This window comes from Sphaerodactylus townsendi, linkage group LG02 (genome assembly GCF_021028975.2).
Source record: "Sphaerodactylus townsendi isolate TG3544 linkage group LG02, MPM_Stown_v2.3, whole genome shotgun sequence".
NCBI lineage: Eukaryota > Metazoa > Chordata > Lepidosauria > Squamata > Sphaerodactylidae > Sphaerodactylus > Sphaerodactylus townsendi.
In genome coordinates this window covers 74,639,948-74,659,696 of record NC_059426.1, presented here as the reverse complement: position 1 = coordinate 74,659,696, position 19,749 = coordinate 74,639,948, and the positions used below count along the sequence as shown (strand labels likewise).

Genomic DNA, 19,749 nt, shown 5'->3' with positions numbered 1-19,749 from the left:
TATAAATATTTGGGTATGTGTAGACATGCTTAGGCTCTTTCACTGCCTTTCCAAAGTTGGCTTGTACAGAAGAAGGGGAGAAGAAAGAATGTGGACTCTGTTCTCCCCAATCATCATAAGTGGAAATGCTGCCAATGGTGATGTTTTCACGAATATGGGTGATGTTGGAGCACAAACTCCAACATTTCTGGATTGGGACTGTAAAGAGGCTTTTTAAAGTGCCCTTTTCTGCAATATACTTTCCCAGTGTTTGTGGTATTGCAGCAGTCAGAAATATGGTAACAATTTGACCTTTGGAGAGCTGGTGGATGAACAGCTGCATGAGGCAAGTGGTTGGACTAATTTTTTTGTCCCATCCAAAACTGATTCTATTAAAATACCCCAGGTTGAGAGTGATAGTGATACACTGCCAGCCCCACCCCAAGCTCCAGGAGTTGGGAATCCAATTCAATTCATTACCCAATCCTGATTGGTTGGTCCTGGATCCTGACATTTTAGTGGCATCAGTGTAGGGCTGCCATCTCTCAGGGTTGGGAAATTTCTGGAGATTTGAGGGTAGAACCTGGGAGAGGGGGGAAGAACCTCAACTGAAAATAGTGCCATATAGTCCACTCTCCAAATCGACCATAGAAGAGGAAGAGTTGGATTTTATATCCCCCCTTTCTCTCCTTCAAGGAGACTCAAAGGGGCTTACAAACTCCTTTCCCTTCCCACCTCACAACAAACACCCTGTGAGGTGGGTGGGGCTGAGAGAGCTCAGAAGAACTGTGATTAGCCCAAGGTCACTCAGCTGGCGTGTGTTGGAGTGCACAGGCTAATCGGAATTCCCCAGATAAACCTCCACAGCTCAAGCAGCAGAACTGGGAATCAAACCCGGTTCCTCCAGATTAGAGTACACCTGCTCTTAACCACTATGCATTGCTGCTTTATCCAGGAGAATTGATATCTGCCGTATGGAGATCGATTGTCATTCCAGGAGATCACTAGACCTCATCTGGAGATCAGGAACCCCATGTGCCAGCCACCCCAGAGGAAAGCAGTTAACACATGCTGTAGGTTTGATACATCTGCCTTGTGTGATGAACTAGTCTCAATAACAGGAGGTAAGATAGAAAATATAGCGTTTTCTGAAGTTGTAGGTTAAAAAGGATAATGGGACGTGCAAGAAAATTTGACGCTTGGAAAATGGACTCTTCAGCATTGGAAAGATAACTATGAAAGAGTTACGTTTTGAATGAAATACAAAACCGTAGTTCTAGGACAATTACGGCAAGAAGAGACCCAATGCCAGATGACACAAGTCACAATCTGCAGTCGTAGAAATTATTTTGGTTCCCTGGCTGCCGCTGAATAATAGGAAGGTCTCGCCGGCCCGGTTCCGACCCAATATGTACGCAAAGCTGTTTGACAATAACGCAAGTGTAGATGTATCTCGATTTGTACCGATTTTCAAGTGTTCGGGTCAGGCATTGCATCATAAAGAAAAGGAAAAAAACTTTCAGGGGTGATTTTTTTTTGTTAGCACACGCTCAAGTGGTTAGTCTATTAGGAACATTACGGTAAAGAGCTTTTCAGCTGTTCTGCAGCCGGGATCAAGCTCACTGGAAAGCAAACGAAGTCGTGCTTTGCCCTGTGCCCCAGATCTTTCTCGCCAGCCTACAATCAACCAACTAAAAGAAAAAAAAAAAGGGGGGGGGGGTAAATGACAGCCCCAAACGTATGGGAAGTGTTTATTCACTTGCGTCAGTGAAGGGAGTCCCCTAAATAAACCTTGGAGTCTTCGCTTGATTTTTTTTGTTTGTTTTCTGTTGCAGGGCTAAGCAACTGCAGGAAAATGAACTGGAGGCTGCATTTTAGAGTCTCTGCAGGAAGGCATCTGTTTCTTTCGGCAAATTTTCAGATATTAGTAGGTAAGAAGCAGCTTTTAAAATTATAAAAGATCTGAGAAGACATGCTGGGTATGGGGACGTAGGAGGGAGAGAGTCCAGAGCGATACTGAAAAGCGCGTAAGGAGTCCTGTGTGGACTGATTTTGCTGCAGAAAAGCTGAGTATTGGAAGCTGCCTTACGCTGTGGCAAGCCATTGGTTCTTTTCTTTCAGTAGTGTCTTCTCTGAATGGCAGTGGATCTTCAATGTCTCAAGTAAACAGAGGTCTTTCCCAACACTTCTTATCAAGTATTCTTGGACTGAAGCTGTTTGGGACCGAATGTGTGACTTTGGATGAAAATCATGCATTCTGCCCACAAACTGGTTTTGTTTTCCAGCTATCTCCCAAGCTCTTATACATTGCTGTAGAATATTTGTAAGTATACATAATTGTTTATTATGCTAACCCATCCTATGAACAGCTGCTATATGAGACAAGTTAAATTTAACTTCAGTCTTTCTCTTTTTCCCTTTATTTAAAATATTTATATATATTTTTTTGATAAATGCTCAAAACAGTTTCCACCTATATGAACATTAAAACATCCATAAACATTTAAAACCAACAATGTAGTTGACCATAAATTAAAAACAATTAGCAACACAACATCAGATCAATTTCTGAAGATCAGTTACAAAGCTTCTTTCCCCCTGGAGATGCTCTTTAGCCACTTGAGGTAGACTGTAAGCCTGTCTTTGAGGTAAAGATCTGCTTTCATGCCTTTTTCTGTTCAATGTTTTAATAATAACTGATAATCCTGTAAAGCTTGAATTAATTTAAATGGTTTTCCATGCCTGTAATTCTCTTAAGCAAACATACCATGCTTGCACTTGGAAGGTATCAATATGTCTTCCTCTAGGATGCAGAAATCGTTGGATATGTACTCAGCATCATCTTTACAGAAGCTCTCCTGATTCTACATCTTGCAAAAATTTAGTTTCATTGAGATCTGTCTTCCATCCTCCAAATAGATGTTTTTTGCTGCAAAGGCCTCCAGAAACCAACATAGAAAAGCTGACAAGTGTATCTGGAGAGAGGTATGATATAATTTCTTGTATTCTTTCTTGTCAGTCTGAGATTAAGTCCAGCACCTCTGACTCCAAACAAGTTTGGACTTTATTTTCATGAATCAATCTTCAGTGTCCCATCAGAATATTAAAGACCAAGTTATTCTGTTTCCAGTGGAGACCAATCAGATGACTCTCCAGTTTGATAAGAAGGGCATAAAGGTTATGTCCTCACCAGAGTTGTACACAGAGGTATAACATGGAGTTTATGTAACTGTGAAAGTTACATCTATCAATGACTGTAAGCAAAAATAGTCATTGATAAATGTAACTTTCATAGTCTGGACTCCGTCTAAATCAGGGGTCGGCAACCCGTGGCTCCAGAGCCGCATGCAGCTCTTTCATCCTCATACTGCGGCTCTGCAGTGGCGACGCCAACGACGGCAAGTTGCACTTGGGACGCGGCGAGCGCGCCTCCTTCCTTCCTTCCTTCCTTCCTTCCTTCCTTCCTTCCTTCCTTCCTTCCTTCCTTCCTTCCTTCCTTCCTTCCTTCCTTCCTTCCTTCCTTCCTTCCTTCCTTCCTTCCTTCCTCCCTTCCTCCCTCCCTCCCTCCCTCCCTCCCTCCCTCCCTCCCTCCCTCCCTCCCTCCCTCCGGTGTCATTTCCCCTCCTTCCCTTGTCTGGTGCCTGGGAAGGAGAGGAGAGGAAAGGACGTCGGAGGGAGGGAGGAGGGGATGGGGAAGGAGGCGTTCTCACCGTGTCCCAAGTGCAACTTGCCATCGTTGACGTCACCGCCGCTGTCTATCCTGCCTACTTGGCTGAAGTCAGGGCTTGAGGAGGTCAGGGGTGGGGCTTGGGGAGGCTGGGCCAAATGGCTCTTTGGGTGCTGACCCCTGGTCTAAACGCATAGCTTTAGGTAAAGGTAGTCCCCTGTGCAAGCACCAGGTCATTAGTGAGGTATGGGGTGATGTTGCATCACAAGGTTTACTAGGTAGACAATGTTTACAGGGTGGGTTCCATTTTCTTCCCTAGTCATTTACACTTTATCCCCAGCAAGCTGGGTACTCATTGTACCCACTTTCATCAGGATTGGGTTCAGGTTGTGAGCATAGCTTTGATGTAACTTTCAGAGCCCTTCGGGGATGGGGCGGTCTACAAATCCAAACAATAAATAAATGAATAAATAATCTGGACTCTGTCTAAACACATAGCTTTAGGATACATTAAAATGTTTTAAAAACATCTCCCTTTAAAAAACCTTTGTCCCATCCCTTCCTAACTAACCCTCCTTAAATTTTTAACATTAAAGTCACCACACAGCAATTGTTCTTTCTTCCTGTCCCGTTCATGGGCACTTTTTCCTACCCAGTTTCTCCAGTCTGGTTTTTCTTCTCTTCTATTTCATGCCATTATCTTAGCACCTCCAAATCTAAATAGCTGCTGAGGGCATATGCTCCATAAATTAGTAGCTATTGGACAAAATACAGGATTTGTATTTCTGTTGATTATTGCTGGCAGAAGACCTTCTACTGCATATAAGGTCTGGAAGGAGCCAAGATGTTGCATGTGATGGTTACAACCGTACTACAGGGACAGGAACATTCTTTCTGGGAAAGGCCAGGTGCCTTGTACTAATTAGGTTGCCCAATTGGGAAATCAAGGATTATTAAGGATCTATCACCCCAGTAGTAAGAGCTGTTGCCAGCAGGAAGACAAGACTGCTTCTGCGTGGAAGTGATTCCCTGTTTTGGTCTAATTTTGTGGAGGAGTTTTCTCTGTGCTTCCCCCCACCCCCCCCCCCGCCCTCTTCCAACAGGCTCTTCACCTTTTTACAAAAATTGGTAGTAGGAATATCATCATAGTGTTAGGACACTAATAATATCTGCTACAGAGAAGCAATAAAGCTACCTGACAAAACTTTCTTGTCCACACTTTCCCCCAAGCCCACGTTGGTACACTCTTTTACTGCTTAGTGGTAGATATTAATCTTTTTGCTGTCCCTCCTGTCTTCTACTGAGTACTGTGGCCTGAGTGATGCCTCATGTGGCCTGAGTAGAAGTTTATGTATCCTCTGTTCATATAATTTCTATTCATGTATTCCATGGTGTTTTGATGTAACCAATTTTATATTCTGGGTCCCTCCCCTCATTTAATTCCTTGGCCTTTTACCATGTATTTGTTTGTAATGTATGGAATTCATTGTAGTTTTTTAGTGTGTTAATACATAGTGCTGCAATAAGTCATATTGGTAAAATTCTGAAGTCTGGGTCTTCCTATTGGCAACAGTCCATGTTTATTGTGTGATGAAAACCCCTAATGAAGAGTGGTTCTGCAGTCAGGAAACCTGATTAACAGGCTTGGGGTTGTTTCTTGTTTCTCAAGTTTAGGCTGTATCTGATCACTGTATTTGGGGTCAGTGAGGACTTTTAAGAGAACCAGTTTGGTGTAGTGGTTATGAGTGGCAGACTCTAATCTGGAGAACCAGGTTTGATGCCTCACTCCTCCACATGAAGCCTGTTGAGTGACCCTGGGCCAGCCACAGTTCTCTCAGAATTCTCTCAGCTCATGCAGATCCAAGCAATGGCAAATCGCCTCTGAACTCTCTTGCCATGAGGTGTTGCCACAAGTCATCTGTGACTTGACAGCACTATCCACCTCCACCAAGGACTTTAATTTCCTCCAGATCCCTTTTGTTAGAGAACCTTCTTCTGCAATGTATGGTTTGGCTCAGTTGCTTAAATAACTTATGTTCCTTTACAGATTTTGTTTTACTTCAATGTGTTTGAATTTGACTGAAGTGAACCAATATTTTTACTGGCTCAGCTATGTACTAGTCTGTTCCTCATTATACAGTTTCAACTTACGGCGACAAGTGCCTACAGACGCATATGAAAAACATGCATTTCTGTGACTTTCTTGGTTTTAATTCTGTAAAAAACTGTCCAGTCTAATTTGAGAAAGCTCTTGAAGGTGCTCTGAATACATCTGACAATATTTATAGTCATAACTCAAAAAAATCAAAGAATATCTCTTTCCATGTAGAAATTATACCTGTTTGGAAGACCAGTTCTCATCTCTCTGCTAGTAATTAGTGCAGCTTTCATGCGGCCAGAATAATTTCCTTTTGCTGAATAAAATTTGAATGTGCTTCTTAGTGATCTTTGTATTTTTTGCTGTGTTGCTGACAGGATCCAAAGAATCAGACTTTTTTCTTTATCCAGTGCTCCAATGGTGTTCTTTGGAGCTGGAGGAGGCAAAAATAATGGCCCAAAACTGAAGTTCACCCTCAAGGATGTGGCAGAATTAATTCAAAAGAAAAAATGCAAAAGGATAGTAGTGATGGCTGGAGCAGGTCTGAGCACTCCCAGTGGCATCCCAGATTTCAGGTGGGTGCTACAGGATGTTTTATCCTCTTGACTGGATTATCTACAGGAAGCCATTTACAAACATTACCTTTACCCCATGGAATGTCTGCTGTGCAGAAGCAATTTTCAGTGGCTGCCATACTGCTTATGTTACCTGTGAAGCAGCCTTGAGAAGCAGGCACCAGGAGCAGGTGGTCTTTTATATTTTTTCATAAATAGGGGAAGAGCATATCTGAGCATGGAGACCAGAATTAAAATCCTGAATGGCTGCTGTTTTTCCTGTGACTAATCTAGCATTTGGAAGTAGAATGGAGCTGCATTGCGAATGGGTCTTGAAAAATACACCTACAAAGCAGCTACTTTCTCCCTCCCAGACATAAAACATAAGATCCCTCCCAAACATAAAACATCATTTAACTCTGGACAAGTTTATATGCAGTAATAACCCCAAATTTGTCATTGAATCTCCTGTCCCAGCTTGCCTTGTTTCTCCTCCCTCTTTTGGATTCCAATCCATAGTTTGTGAACCACCATTTTAACCTAATTACCACTTAACTAATCTGAATTAAAAAATGCTGTAATTTTCAGTATGTTCCTTTAAAAAGTGAACTGTCCTAAAGGAAGATATTATCACACAGAATGCTTTGACAGTTCATCATGCAGCTAGGATGGCCCAGGCTGATTCCGCATGGGCCAAAAACAGTGGTGTGAAAACGGTATAAACCCTTTTACACCATTTTCACACCGTTTTCACACCACTGTTTTTGGCCCATGCAGAATGAGCCCCAATTTCTTTGTACAATTGCTTTCATTTGGTTTTCCTATGTGTGTTGGTCTAATTTTAAATGCCCTGTTTGTCTCTGCAGGTCCCCTAAGAGTGGCCTTTATGATAACCTCCAGCAGTATAACATTCCATATCCAGAAGCCATCTTTGAACTTAGTTATTTCTTCCAGAACCCGAAACCTTTCTACATGTTGGCCAAGGAGTTGTACCCTGGCAATTACAGGCCCAACTATATCCACTACTTCCTCCGACTTCTGCTTGACAAAGGGCTTCTCCTGCGTCTGTACACACAGAACATTGATGGCCTGGAGAGAGGTTAGCCCCCCCTCTCCTCTTTTGAAGAAACCAGTGTGGTGTAGTTAGGAACAAGAAGACTCAGGATCAAATTCCCTCCTCTGCCATGAAGTTCAGTGAATGACTTTCATCTGACTGATCATGATGTTGGTCTATCTGTAGCTGTAGAAAAGAGCAAGAATCCAGTAGCACCTTAAATACTAACAAAAAATTCTGGCAGGGTATGAGCTTTCATGCGTCACAGCTCACTTCTTTAGATATTTGAAGAAATGAGCTGTGACTCATGAAAGACCTTTAGGCTAACTATGTGATTGTGACTGGCCCAACTTACCATACTTTTCATGTCATTCTGAGAGTGAAAATGAAGGACCAGAGAGCTATGTAAGCTGCCTGTGCTCCATGGAGGAAGGGCAGGATATAAATATAATAAGCAAACAATTGGGAGGGCATTTTAAACTGTAGTGGTGAGGTCTTGTGTGATTGTCTACCTTACTAGTCTTGGGCTGATAACATTTTCAGCTGAGCTGATTTTCTTTCTGCCTTTTATGTTCTAGTTGCTGGGATACCTGCAGATAAACTAGTTGAAGCTCATGGTACATTTGCTTCTGCAACTTGTACAGTATGTCGAAGATCATACCCTGGTGAGGACTTTAGGGTGAGTGGATATATGGAAGATGCACCGCTGCAGGACTACCAGAAGCATATTTGAAAAGGTTTGGGTTATGTTGTCATTTAGTGCCAAGATTCTTGTTTTGGAGGGTTTACAGAACTGCTTTTGATTTTGTTGCAGTTTGGTGTATAATGAATAGGCACCTTATTTTCTTTATTTGTTATTTATAGTCAGCCTTTCTCAAGGTGGATTTACACAGAGTCAATACAATCAACAAGATGGGACAATCAATAAACAAAGAAGTACAATTTGGATTGTAAAGCCAACCAGAAGTCTAAAAAATGCTACTAAAGAAAAGCTTAAGTGTAAACATGACACACTAAATGATGCAGTATAGCATAACAGGATCTAACTTACAGTTAAATATACATAGTAGCAATTTTAGACCACAGCCCCTAATAATTTATCCAAGTAACTTTGTGAAGCATTTTGTGCAGTATTTTCCTATCTGCTGTGTAGAAATGCACTCTTGAATAGTTCAGCTTTGTATAGTTCTCAGAAAAAAGCCAGGTGAGCACTGGCGTAATGCCCATTGGGCAAGGTGGGCAGCTGCCCAGGGCATCACCTGGGGGGTTGGCATCAAAATGCTGGGTTCGTTTTTGGGTATTTTAGTGGTTTTCCATTTCTGGCCTGCAGGGGGCGCAGTTTTTAGGCTAGCGGCACCAACATTTCAGCGTATCATCAGGAGACTGTCCTTATGCTACCTCCCAAGTTTAGTGAGGTTTGGTTCAGGGAGTCCAAAGTTATCGACTCCCAAAGGGGGTGCCCCTATCCCCCATTGTTTCCAATGGGAGCTAATAGGAGATGGGGGCTACAGGTTTGAGGGTCCATAACTTTGGCCCCCCCTGAACCAAACTGCACCAAACTTGGGGAGTATCATTAGGGTAGTCTCCTGATGAGACCCTGAAAGTTTTGAGACTGTACCTTCAGAAATGTGCCCCCCACAGCCTGCAACCCCCATTGACAGCAATGCAGAAAACTCAATGCAGAACAAAGATTCTTGGGCAAATTTCTAGGATGTTCCTGCAGGGGGTGCACTTTTGGATATATCGGCACCAAAATTTCAGGGTATCATCTGGCGATGATGGCACCCCCCAAGCTTGGTGCAGTTTGGTTCAGGGGGGCCAAAGTTATGGACCCTCAAAACTGTAGCCCCCATCTCCTATTAGCTCCCATTGGAAACAATGGGGGATGGGGCACCCCCTTTGGGAGTCCATAACTTTGGACTCCTTGAACCAAACCTCACCAAACTTGGGGAGTAGCATAAGGACAGTCCCTTGATGATATGCTGAAATTGTGGTGCTGATATGTCTAAAAATGCACCCCCTGCAGGCACCAATGTCCTGGTGCAAAAAAAAATTTGGTCGTGGTGGAGTGGCCGCCCATGGTGGGGGGGGGGGCATCCAACTCAGGTTTCGCCCAGGGCTACAGTTTTCCCAGGGCTGCCTCGTTACGCCCCTGCAGGTGAGTAGGAGCCTTCCTGACCTGCTTGGGCAGGCCATTCCGTAAGGTAGGAGTCACAATGGAGAAAGCGCATGTGCAGGCAGTTGTGGATCTTGCCCATTTGCAGATTGGCACCTGAAGAAGGCCCTGCTCAGATGAGTGAAGCTGTTGTGACACAGCATAGGAGGAAAGGTGATCTTGTAGATAAGAGGAACCAAAGCCCTGTGATACCCAATATGAGCCCAGTAACTAATTAGCAGCCAATGGATTGACTGTACCAACCAACTGGAGTTTCCCAATTAATTTGAATGGGAGGTCAATGTAGAGTGTGTTACAGCAGTTCATTCTCACTGTCACTGTGGCATGGATCCATATGGCCAGATACGCCTTCGCAAGCCATGGGGCCATTTTTCAAGCTAGGCTAAGTTTTTTAAAAGCCTTTTTTGCAGCTATATTAACATTTCTTCAAGAATAATGCTGAGTTCAATATAGCCCTGACAATCTTAACTGAGTCAGTAAGGGTCAGTTGACCCCCACCAAAAGTGGGGAGCATAATATCCTTCAAGACCTCTGCCTTCCCAACCAGCATTACTTCTGTCTTTTCAAGGTTTAGTGTCAATTTGTTTACTCTTAACCATTAAATGACAGCAGCCAGGGAGAAATTTAGTACCTCTACTGCATCACCAGATTTGGAGAATATATATAGTTGGGGATTGTCTGCATAGTGGTGACAGCCAACCCCAAAACTATGCATGATTTGGCATAAGGGCTTTACATAAGGACTGAAGAGCATGGGGCATATGATTGTGCCTTATGGGACTCCACAGGTTAGGTCCTGCAATGATGGTAACTGGTTTTTAATGACAATTCTTGTTGGAATAAGCGACTTCTGCATGCCTGGACACTGGGGGGTGCTGTGTATCTCACTCTGACTGTGATGTTGCCTCTCTTGTTTGCCCTCCTTGTCTGGGCCAGGAGACCGCCCACTAACTTCCTTTCTTCCCCATGCTAGCCTCACTTCTGCTCTAGCCTTTGACCCGAGCGCATGGTCAATGGCAGCCTGCTCAGTGGGGCCTTTGCCACTGCAGCATCCTCTCACCTCCACACAAGTGATGGCGCGTTAGTTGTGCCCACTTGTTGTAGGGAAAGTAATCTCTTTAGACTAGGGCTCTTTCTATCTACCTTTTCTTGGAACAAAGTTGTGAACTGAAGATGATTGAATAAATGTAAGTTTTACCTTTTACATTTATGTCTCTGGAGAAGTTTCTATAAACTGCATTCACACACACTACTGGGCATGTCCATGACTCTAAACGAAATCTAACAATTCTCTGGGTCCAGTCCATGAGGAATATTTTGAACTAATCCAAAATACAACCTCTGATGTCTACTTCTGCCTCCAGGTGCCTCAATAAGATGACATGGTCCACTGTGTCAAAGGCTGCAGATAAATCCAGTTGGAACAACAGGGAGGCCTAACTTTAATCAACATTTAGACAAGAGTCATCAGCTAAAGCCAGCAGAGTCATCTCAGTTTAATAGTCTTCCCTGAAATTAGACTTAAAAGAGTCTAGAGTGGAACCAGAGCCTGAGGCAAAATGGCACCCAGGCCTGTCTAGCATGCCCCTGCCATGCCCCCTACAAGGCCATGCCCCCCTGCCAGGCTAGGCATGAGTGCCTCAGAAGCCCAAGCTACACAGAGCCACAATGGCCCTGTGTTTAACAAAAAGTCATATTTTGGCAGGCATGGTCCTGCCTTTGGACTATCTTTTAAGTTATGGCGAGCATTTTTTAAATTATTATTTTTAACAGTAATGTTGGTTTAACATGTTGTTGCCACCCTGAGCCCTTCTGGGATGGGCAGTTGCATACTCATGAGCCTTTGCTAAATATGCAAATATAATTTGGCAGGACCATGCCTGCCAAAACTCTGTGTAGCCTGGGCTTCTGAGACACTTGTGCCTGGCCCGGTAGGGGGGGCATGGCTATGTGGGGGGCATTTTGTTCCCCCCCACTTGACGTACAGTGGTAGTGCCTGGGACAAATGTCCCCAGATGTCCCCATTGTAGCTATGCCACTAAGTAGATGAGCATCCAAGAAGACCTGGAGCTGATCTGCTACTGCTCTCTCAATCACTTTGTCTAGGAAAGGCAAATTAGATACAGGGTGATAATTAGCTACATTGTTTTTCTTTAGATTTTTTTATAGTGGGCAGATAACTGCCTCTTTGAGTGGCTGAAGAAAGGTGCCCTGCATTAGCGAGTGGTTTATAATAGATACCAAGGATTCATTGATATGGTCTTTACATGAGTTTAGAAGCCTGGATGGGCAAAGATCCAGGGCACAAGTAGTGGTCTTTACATAGTCCAGGAGTCTGTCATCATCCATCATGGACTCTGGGTGAAAGTGGTCTATAAATGGAACAGGCAGTGCCTTAAGCAGTTCTTCCAGTGCACCTATGTTACAGTCAGCAACTAAATCAGAGCATATACTTGATATTTTATTCACAAAAATATTTGCAAAAGTATCACAACTAATTGTCTGGTCCTGATAACTTTTCAGAGTCAGCAAATGCTGTGTTACCTTAAACAATTTAGGATGGTCAGGAACTAGCTGAAACAATAGTATTAGAGAAGTAATATTTCTTAGTTGCCATCACCACCACTTCATTGATCTTACAGTGAGCTCTGTAACATGACCTATCAGATTTAGTACAGGTTCTCTGCTAGCACCATTCTAGACTGCTCTCACCAATTTTCAGATCACGTAGCTAAGTGGTAAAACCAGGCGGCTTGGTTTTGTCCCAAGGGCAGGAGAAGTTGTCGGGGGGGATGACCTTGTCTATAGTTTCAAGAAGCTCCAAATTCTGTGCTTCCACTGCAACTTCAACAGAGCATGTGTTTGTAATCCTGAAATCCTCTAGAACATTTCTGGAATTCAATATGGATTTATGAGCCTCCATGGATAAACTATTTTAGAGTGGTGTGATGTCAGACATTGGTGTATATTGCCTAACATAGGCTTATATCCTGTCATACATGGTTTCATTTCAGGCAGATGTGATGGCTGACAAGATCCCCCAATGCCCTGTATGCACTGGAATCATCAAGCCTGACATTGTATTCTTCGGAGAAGAGCTCCCCCACCGGTTCTTCTTGCATGTGACAGATTTCCCTATGGCAGACCTTCTCTTTGTCATTGGAACTTCCCTTGAGGTCTGGGCTACCATGAACACGGGAAGAGAATGAGAGCTGGGGTGTTGAGACAAAGTGGTTCAGGGAATCTGGAAAGTACAGATTAAGCAACGAGGGTCCATGGCTTGGAAATGGAGGGTGGCAATTCAGACATCAGCAGAGTAATCTTGACCTGTTGGATGTGGGTTTATAGATGGTTCAAGGAGCATAGACTGCTCACAGGTAAGCATAATTCCCAAGTTGCTAGTTTTGTAAAAAATATGATTCATGGTTCCAGCTGAGTAGGTTGTGCAAGCCAGAAACATAGGAAGGGCAAGTACTGTTTTTCTTTGTGACATAATCATCCCACTAGCATACAGATGCTGTGGGGTTCAGAGGTAATGAAGCACCTTACCTGACTCCCTAAGCAAGAACAGCTACCTAGGCATTTCCCTAATCACTGCAGGAGTACTATCAATCAGTTGTTGAAAGAGAAAGGGGTATACTTGGTGTAATGTAGCATTGATATATTTATTTACTTCATTTATACCCTGCTTTCTTCTCAAATGGGGACCCAAAGAGGCTTATATTGTTCTCCTCTCCTCCAGTTTATCCAGAAAATCCAGACTTAGGTTGGGCTAAGAATGTTTGACTAGCCAAAGGTCATCCCAGTGAGCTTCCATGGCAGAACAGGGATTCAAAAAGGGTGTCATCTCTCCTGAGTTGTCCTGGCTTTAGATGTTGACTCAGCCATGAATTAATTATGTCCTGTAATTAAAACGGTACTGCTACCACCCCACTCAATATAACTGAGGAATATAGCGGTTACTGAAATAACATTTGTACTTTCAGTGCTTGGAACAAAAGCTACATATTGATATTCTAAGAATTATGATAGTGGGTGCTGTGTGGTTTCCGGGCTGTATGGCCGTGTTCTAGCAGCATTCTCTCCTGACGTTTCGCCTGCATCTGTGGGTGGCATCTTCAGAGGATCTGATGTTGGGAAAGCAAGTGGAGTATATACTCCACTTACTTTCCCAACATCAGCCTTCTTGACATCGAAATGCCCTACTTAGAACAACCGGCCATACAGCCCGGAAACCACACAGCACCCAAGTGATTCTGGCCGTGAAAGCTTTCGACAATAAATTATGATAGTGGTTTGATTTCAGTCTGCAGCTGTAATTCCACTAACATATATAGCCTTATTTAATAGATGTTTGAGTGAGCAATAGGGGAAAGTCTGATGTGCAGCTGAAATAGCTACTACTCATTTAAACATTTTCAACTCTGTTGCTTGTGTCTTGACAAAAACTGATAGTGAAGTTCTGTGAATTTCTTGCCAGCGGTATTAACAGATGGTCCTAACAGTGGCGTATTTACCTAGGGAACATGGGGTACTCTATGTCCTCAGGCGCCACAAACATTTCAGGTTCATTTGCATGTTTTTTGTATTTTTTAGTGTTTTTTCAGTTTTTGGCCTGCAAGGGGCTCAGATTTTAGGCTAGCAGCACCAACATTTCAGGGATCTTTCAGGGGACCCTCCTGATTATACTTCCCAGGTTTGGTGAGGTTTGGTTCAGGGGGTCAGAAGTTATGGACTCCCAAAAGGGGTGCCCCCATCCCCCATTGTTTCCAATGGAAGCTAATAGGAGATGGGGGCTATACCTTTGAGGGTCCATAATTTTGGATCCCATGAACGAAACTTTACCAAACCTGGGTGGTATCATCAGGAGAGTATCCTAAAGATATCCTGAAATGTTGGTGGTGCTACCTTAACAATTGCACCCCTGACAGCAGGCACACTCCAAATTTCCCCAGATTCTCCTCTTAAATGCACCCCCTTCAGCATGGACTTAAAGGGAGAATGTGAGGTCCCCAGTTTAAACATTGAAAGTGATGCTGTTTCAGGGTGGGGGAGAATCCACACAAAACAGCATCACTTTCAATGTTGTTTTAACTGGGGATTCCAGATTCTCCCTTTAAGATGGATTTAAAAGAAGAATCTGGGCTCCCTAGTTTAAACACCATTGAAAGTGATGTTGTTTGGGGGTGGATTCCACTGGAGGTGTTTTGTGAGAGATGATGCTGACATTTGTTTGGTAAACGTTTTGCTTGGGGTGATTTATGAAAGATTTACATGCTTAATACCCACTTTCACTGGCTTGGAGGTGTTTCTCAGTCTAACAACCTATCTCATAGGGTTGGTATGAGGACGAAATTAGGAAAGAGAGTTGGTGGGGAGAGAGCTATGTATGTTTTGCTGAGGGTGGGAGGTGTTTTGTGAGCTGGTGCAAAAAATCATTGTTTGGTCGTGGTGGGGAAGGGTTTGTGTGTTTGGCCTATGGGGGAGGGAGGGCAAACTCAGGTTTTGTCCCCGGACTCCAGTTTGCCTAGATAAGCCTCTGAGTCCTAATGACCTTTACTTTTGAATGGATGCAGTCTTTCTTTTTCCTTGTTGTCTGGTTTTAGGTGCAGCCTTTTGCCAGTTTGGCAGGTGCAGTACGCAGCTCTGTTCCACGCTTACTGATCAATCGGGACTTGGTGGGGCCATTTGCATATGATCCACAGTCCAACGATGTATCTGAACTGGGAGATGTTGTTAGTGGAGTAGAGAAGGTGGTGGCTCTTTTGGGCTGGAAGGAGGAATTGCAGGAACTAATCCAGAAAGAAGCTGAAAAGGTATGTAAGCTTAATCTAAAAGTCTTGTTTTTCAATATTCTTTCTCCTTGCCAATTTTGAGTGCAAGCAAATTGCAAGATTTCTAAAAGAACAACATAACGAAACCTACATAATAAATTCTTCACATATCTTTAAATGGCAGTACCCATTTCAGAGATATCTCCCAGAGTTAATAGTATGGATTCCATCCCAGATTAATGTTGTATATTTATTAAAATATTTGTACCCTGTTTTTCTCACTGAAGAGACTTAAAACGGATTACAACAAAACTCTCACACAGTATAAATAAACCACTATACAAATCTAACAACAAGTTAGGCCTTGGGCTGGTCTCAGGTACAGTGGTTGGCTCATTTGAAAGCTTAGGCTGTGGACTAAGAGCCAAAGGGTTAAGAATCCAGGCATACATGAACTGGATCTGTTATGTGATTGTTTTTATGTTGAATGCTACAACTGAGATTAGAAGATGATACTGGCATCGTGTTTGGGCTGCAAGAGTAGGAGAGAGCAGTGCTGCCATTTAATCAGGAACACTAACCAACGGTGTCAGAATGTGCACCTTTGTGGAAACTAGTGACCTTGCATTCTGTTTGCAGTATCCTTCTTTCCATTACAATTTCAATTTTAGATCCAGAAATATCTGCTTAAACTCTAGGCTGTTTAATGTAAAGATATTTATACATAGGTTGACTTTTTCTACAGAAAGGTCATATGCCTCTTTCTGCTTTAAGTACTCTGCTCGTGTACTGGGATTCTCCATTGACATCACTTCCTCTGTTCACAGGTGAGAACTGGGAAGGTGATGCTAGCAGCGAACTGTGCACACCTCAAAGATATTCAGTTGTGGTGACCATATTTAGAACTAGGATACTGCTGTTGAATTACTTACTGAATTTTGATTGTAAACTAGGAGGCTGAATTCTTTCACATATAGTCTTTAGATGTTTTCTTTGAAACTTAGGCCCCTTCCGCACACACAAAATAATGCATTTTCAAACCACTTTCACAACTGTTTGCAAGTGGATTTTGCTATTCCACACAGCTTCAAAGAGCACTGAAAGCAGTTTGAAAGTGCATTATTTTGCATGTGCGGAATGAGCCTTAGAGTTAGACTGGTAGTTTCACCCATCATTTCCTCCTTGGTGCCTGTCAGATTTAGTAGCTTTTAAAAGTTATCTGGGACATACACACAGCCTCCTGGTTTAAAATCAGCTTGGTTTCAGCTTGATTTAATAGCTGAAAAAGAGAAATCCCTATAGGTATTTGTGACAGACTATGCATGTAAATAAGATTTAAAAGTGCATGCAGGAACAAAATGTTGCCCAAAAACGAAAAGAAATGTCTTCAAAGAAGTAGGATAGCACTCTGATTGCATGAGAAGAAGAGTTGGATTATATCCCCCTTTTTCTCCTGCAAGGAGACTCAAAGGGGCTTACAATCTCCTTTCCCTTCCCCCCGCCCCCAACAAACACCCTGTGAGATCGGTGGGGCGGAGAGAGCTCAGAAGAACTGTGACTAGCCCAAGGTCACCCAGCTGGCATGTGTTGGAGTGCTCAAACTAATCTGGTTCACCAGATAAGCCTCCACAGCTCAAGTGGCAGAGTGGGGAATCAAACCTGGTTCTCCAGATTAGAGTGCATCTGCTCTTAACCACTACACCACGCTGGCTCCCTAAGGTGACCTGTGCTCTTATTGGTGGAGCAACCAATTAGCAAAGAGAAGAAGGAGCTAACTTTCTGAGAGGAAAGGAAATGAGGGAGATTTGGATCTTGAATCCAATTGGCTCATTCCGCACATGCAAAATAATGCACTTTCAAACTGCTTTCAGTGCTCTTTGAAGCTGTGTGGAATGGCAAAATCCACTTGCAAGTTGTAAAAGTGGTTTGAAAACACATTATTTTGCGTGTGCGGAAGGGGCCATTCAGAACCTCAGCTATGTGTGTGATAATCTACTCAGAGGGAATTTCAGTCAGAGGAGAGTACACTCAGACTGAAATATATCAGGCTGAAAGCAGAGATACACAGACAAGAGAACTGGGTGTTTATTTTTAGTCAAGGCTGAAGTAGAGTAGTAGAAGGACTTTCCATGGGGATCAAAAATAAAATGGAGAGGAATTTATGTTTTAGGTAGAAGAAGAGGAATTCCCAAGCTAGTTAGTAAGGGAATTATACTCAAAGGATGATTCCCTGGTCTGGTTTAGTCATTTTCTGTTTAAGCTTACTCATGAGGAAGATTCTAATGTGGATGTCTAACAGAGAATAGGCTATATGCACTGAAAGAAAGGATACCAGCGTACAAGAACCCAGAAACCTTGTGAAATAACTCAGTAATTCAAAACAAGTTTCTACCATCATAGGAAAAAAACCCTCTCTTATAACATCTGAGAAACCGGGACACCAAAAAGATTTTCAAAATGTCTAAAACTGTACTGAAGATTAGACATAGAAACCAAACATTATATATACCGGTAGTTTACTCCTGCCTGATTTCCAACTATTGAAATCTTTTAATTCCATATTTGTGTTCAATACATGTTGAACCTGCCTCAGTTCACTAGTGCCCTAAAAGGAGGGGGGTTGTTTCAAATAAAAAGACTCAGTTTACCTTTCAGGAATTCCTTGGGATGAACAGATTAGCCCTTGAAATGCCTGCTATAGCACTTAAGTTAAAAACCTGAAAGGCAACTAAGTCTCAATAAAGGTGTGGGAACCTATATCTACAGGGAGAGAAAGGTGTTAGAACACCACACTAGCCTTCACAATGGCTGTTGAGTTGGGCAATGTGTGGAGACTATGTGTGTGACTTTATTACCTCTGCTAGAAGTAGATGTCCATAATACCAAAGACTGAGAGGGGAGAGTAGCCATGTTCTGTGTAATAATTTTCAAGGCAGCTTTAAAACTGAGCAACTTCAGCAAGTATAAATAGTAGCAATTCTGTTAATAGATTTAATTTCATATGCAAGTTGTCGTGAAATCAGTCCTGATTTTTAAGGAAATGGTTGCAATGAGAATCCACATGTCAGACATGTCCAATATCTAGGTTTTGTTGATATGTTCCCTGTGTTCTTCCAGCATATCTCCACTGTTTCAAGTCTCAGTTTGTAGTAGGATAACTTGGCAGTTTATTCGGGGAGTAACCAAGCCAATGTTTTTTTCCCCTGATTTTTCAAACTCAATAGTGCAAAGGTTCTCATTCTATTATAATTACCATTGCTTCTCTCCTATGGTGTTGTTTTTTGAACTAATGTACTTTGGACCAGGCAGGCTTCACATGCTATGTTCTTTCTATTTTTAGCTGGATACAAAAGACAAATAGGAATTCTGGCCACTACTGCTGGAAACATATATCTCCTAAAAAGCAACTCTCAGCCCAGTCAAATATTGCTATTATGCAAGGAGAGACCTGGAAATAAAGATGTCCATTCAGGTATCACATAAGCAACCACTAGAAGAAATAATATTTGGAGCACTTCTGAATTTCTTTCAAACATCAGAGACAGTACATGTTCTGAAGACTTAGGGAATGGCAATCAAATGACAGGCCATGAACTGACTTTTGGATAGATACTCCAGAGAGATGGAGATGTTTGGCACAGCTGCTACCTCCCATGATAGGGTCATCTTTTTAGTCTTTATGGTGTTTCACCAGCAGCCTATTGGAGTAAGGTCTTGTTCCTCATTTGTGACAAATCCAACATCCCCCCCCCCACCACTAATTGTTAAATTAGGTCAAATAGCAGCCCTCATCAAAAGTAAATCTGGAAGTCTGTAGTAGAGTTCTACTAGGTTTGCTACAAAGATCTGCTTGCAAGCAGAGATTTGTAAAAGGATGTGATTTTTCAGCATATCATTGATAGAAAATAGGATGATGGTGTGATGTCTGTCTGTGTAGCCTTGTGTCTAGAAACAAATTACAGCACTATGAGTGTATCAGTGCTGCTGTTTTAATATGAGTTAACATTTACCCAGCAACATTATTACTGTAATCAAAATAAAAGCACCTTTCATGATCCTATGGTCTATTTGATGTCTCTGTGTGCAAATTAACCAACATTTAAAGTCTAACTTATACCCTCTATCCTTGTGTTATCTTTCACTTATCAATGGTTGCCTGAAACATTTTCCATCCTTCAAATAATTGTCCCATTTATTTACTTATAGGAAGTTTTGCTGAATACTCTGAACACCAATGAGTACAATTTTTCTTTAAAGACAGATGCTGATTTGGACTTTTAATGATTCTTCTCCTATTATGAAAATCTTGATTAGTAAATGAAAGGGAGGTGTCACTTGTAATAACATCATAATCATCTGTCTGTTCTGGGTCTAGTTACCCTGCTGTTGATATACAAGATACAAAGCCATAGGATATACTAACGATATTCTTGTATACCATCTATAG

General features: G+C 42.4%; 1 protein-coding gene across 6 annotated transcripts; it reads left to right on the top strand.

The window, feature by feature from the left end:
* The first annotated feature begins 1,006 nt into the window (after window positions 1-1,006).
* Window positions 1,007-19,357, top strand: SIRT3 (sirtuin 3). Of its 6 annotated transcripts, none has more exons than XM_048486399.1 (9): window positions 1,007-1,103; window positions 1,815-1,910; window positions 2,787-2,964; window positions 6,122-6,319; window positions 7,165-7,397; window positions 7,931-8,031; window positions 12,543-12,704; window positions 15,135-15,344; window positions 18,643-19,357. In XM_048486399.1, the coding sequence occupies exons 1-9, from the start codon at window positions 1,013-1,015 to the stop codon at window positions 18,661-18,663; spliced, it is 1,290 nt and encodes a 429-aa protein (XP_048342356.1). In that variant the 5' UTR covers window positions 1,007-1,012; the 3' UTR covers window positions 18,664-19,357. The 6 variants fall into 6 exon arrangements, 5 of the variants coding, with proteins under 5 accessions (XP_048342356.1, XP_048342357.1, XP_048342358.1 ...); XM_048486400.1 differs by having other exon boundaries at window positions 1,042-1,052; XM_048486401.1 differs by lacking the exon at window positions 1,007-1,103 and adding an exon at window positions 2,101-2,302 and having other exon boundaries at window positions 1,589-1,910.
* Window positions 19,358-19,749: the final 392 nt, after the last annotated feature.

What these genes read in the sequence shown, in the direction of transcription:
- SIRT3 (XM_048486399.1), top strand. Translation starts at nt 1,013, where the DNA reads ATGTGCCAGCCACCCCAGAGGAAAGCAGTTAACACATGCTGTAGGTTT. An exon ending in AAATTTTCAGATATTAGTAG is followed by an intron (nt 1,911 to 2,786) that starts GTAAGAAGCAGC and finishes GTCTTCCTCTAG; the next exon opens with GATGCAGAAATCGTTGGATA. An exon ending in TCATTGGAACTTCCCTTGAG is followed by an intron (nt 12,705 to 15,134) that starts GTCTGGGCTACC and finishes GTCTGGTTTTAG; the next exon opens with GTGCAGCCTTTTGCCAGTTT.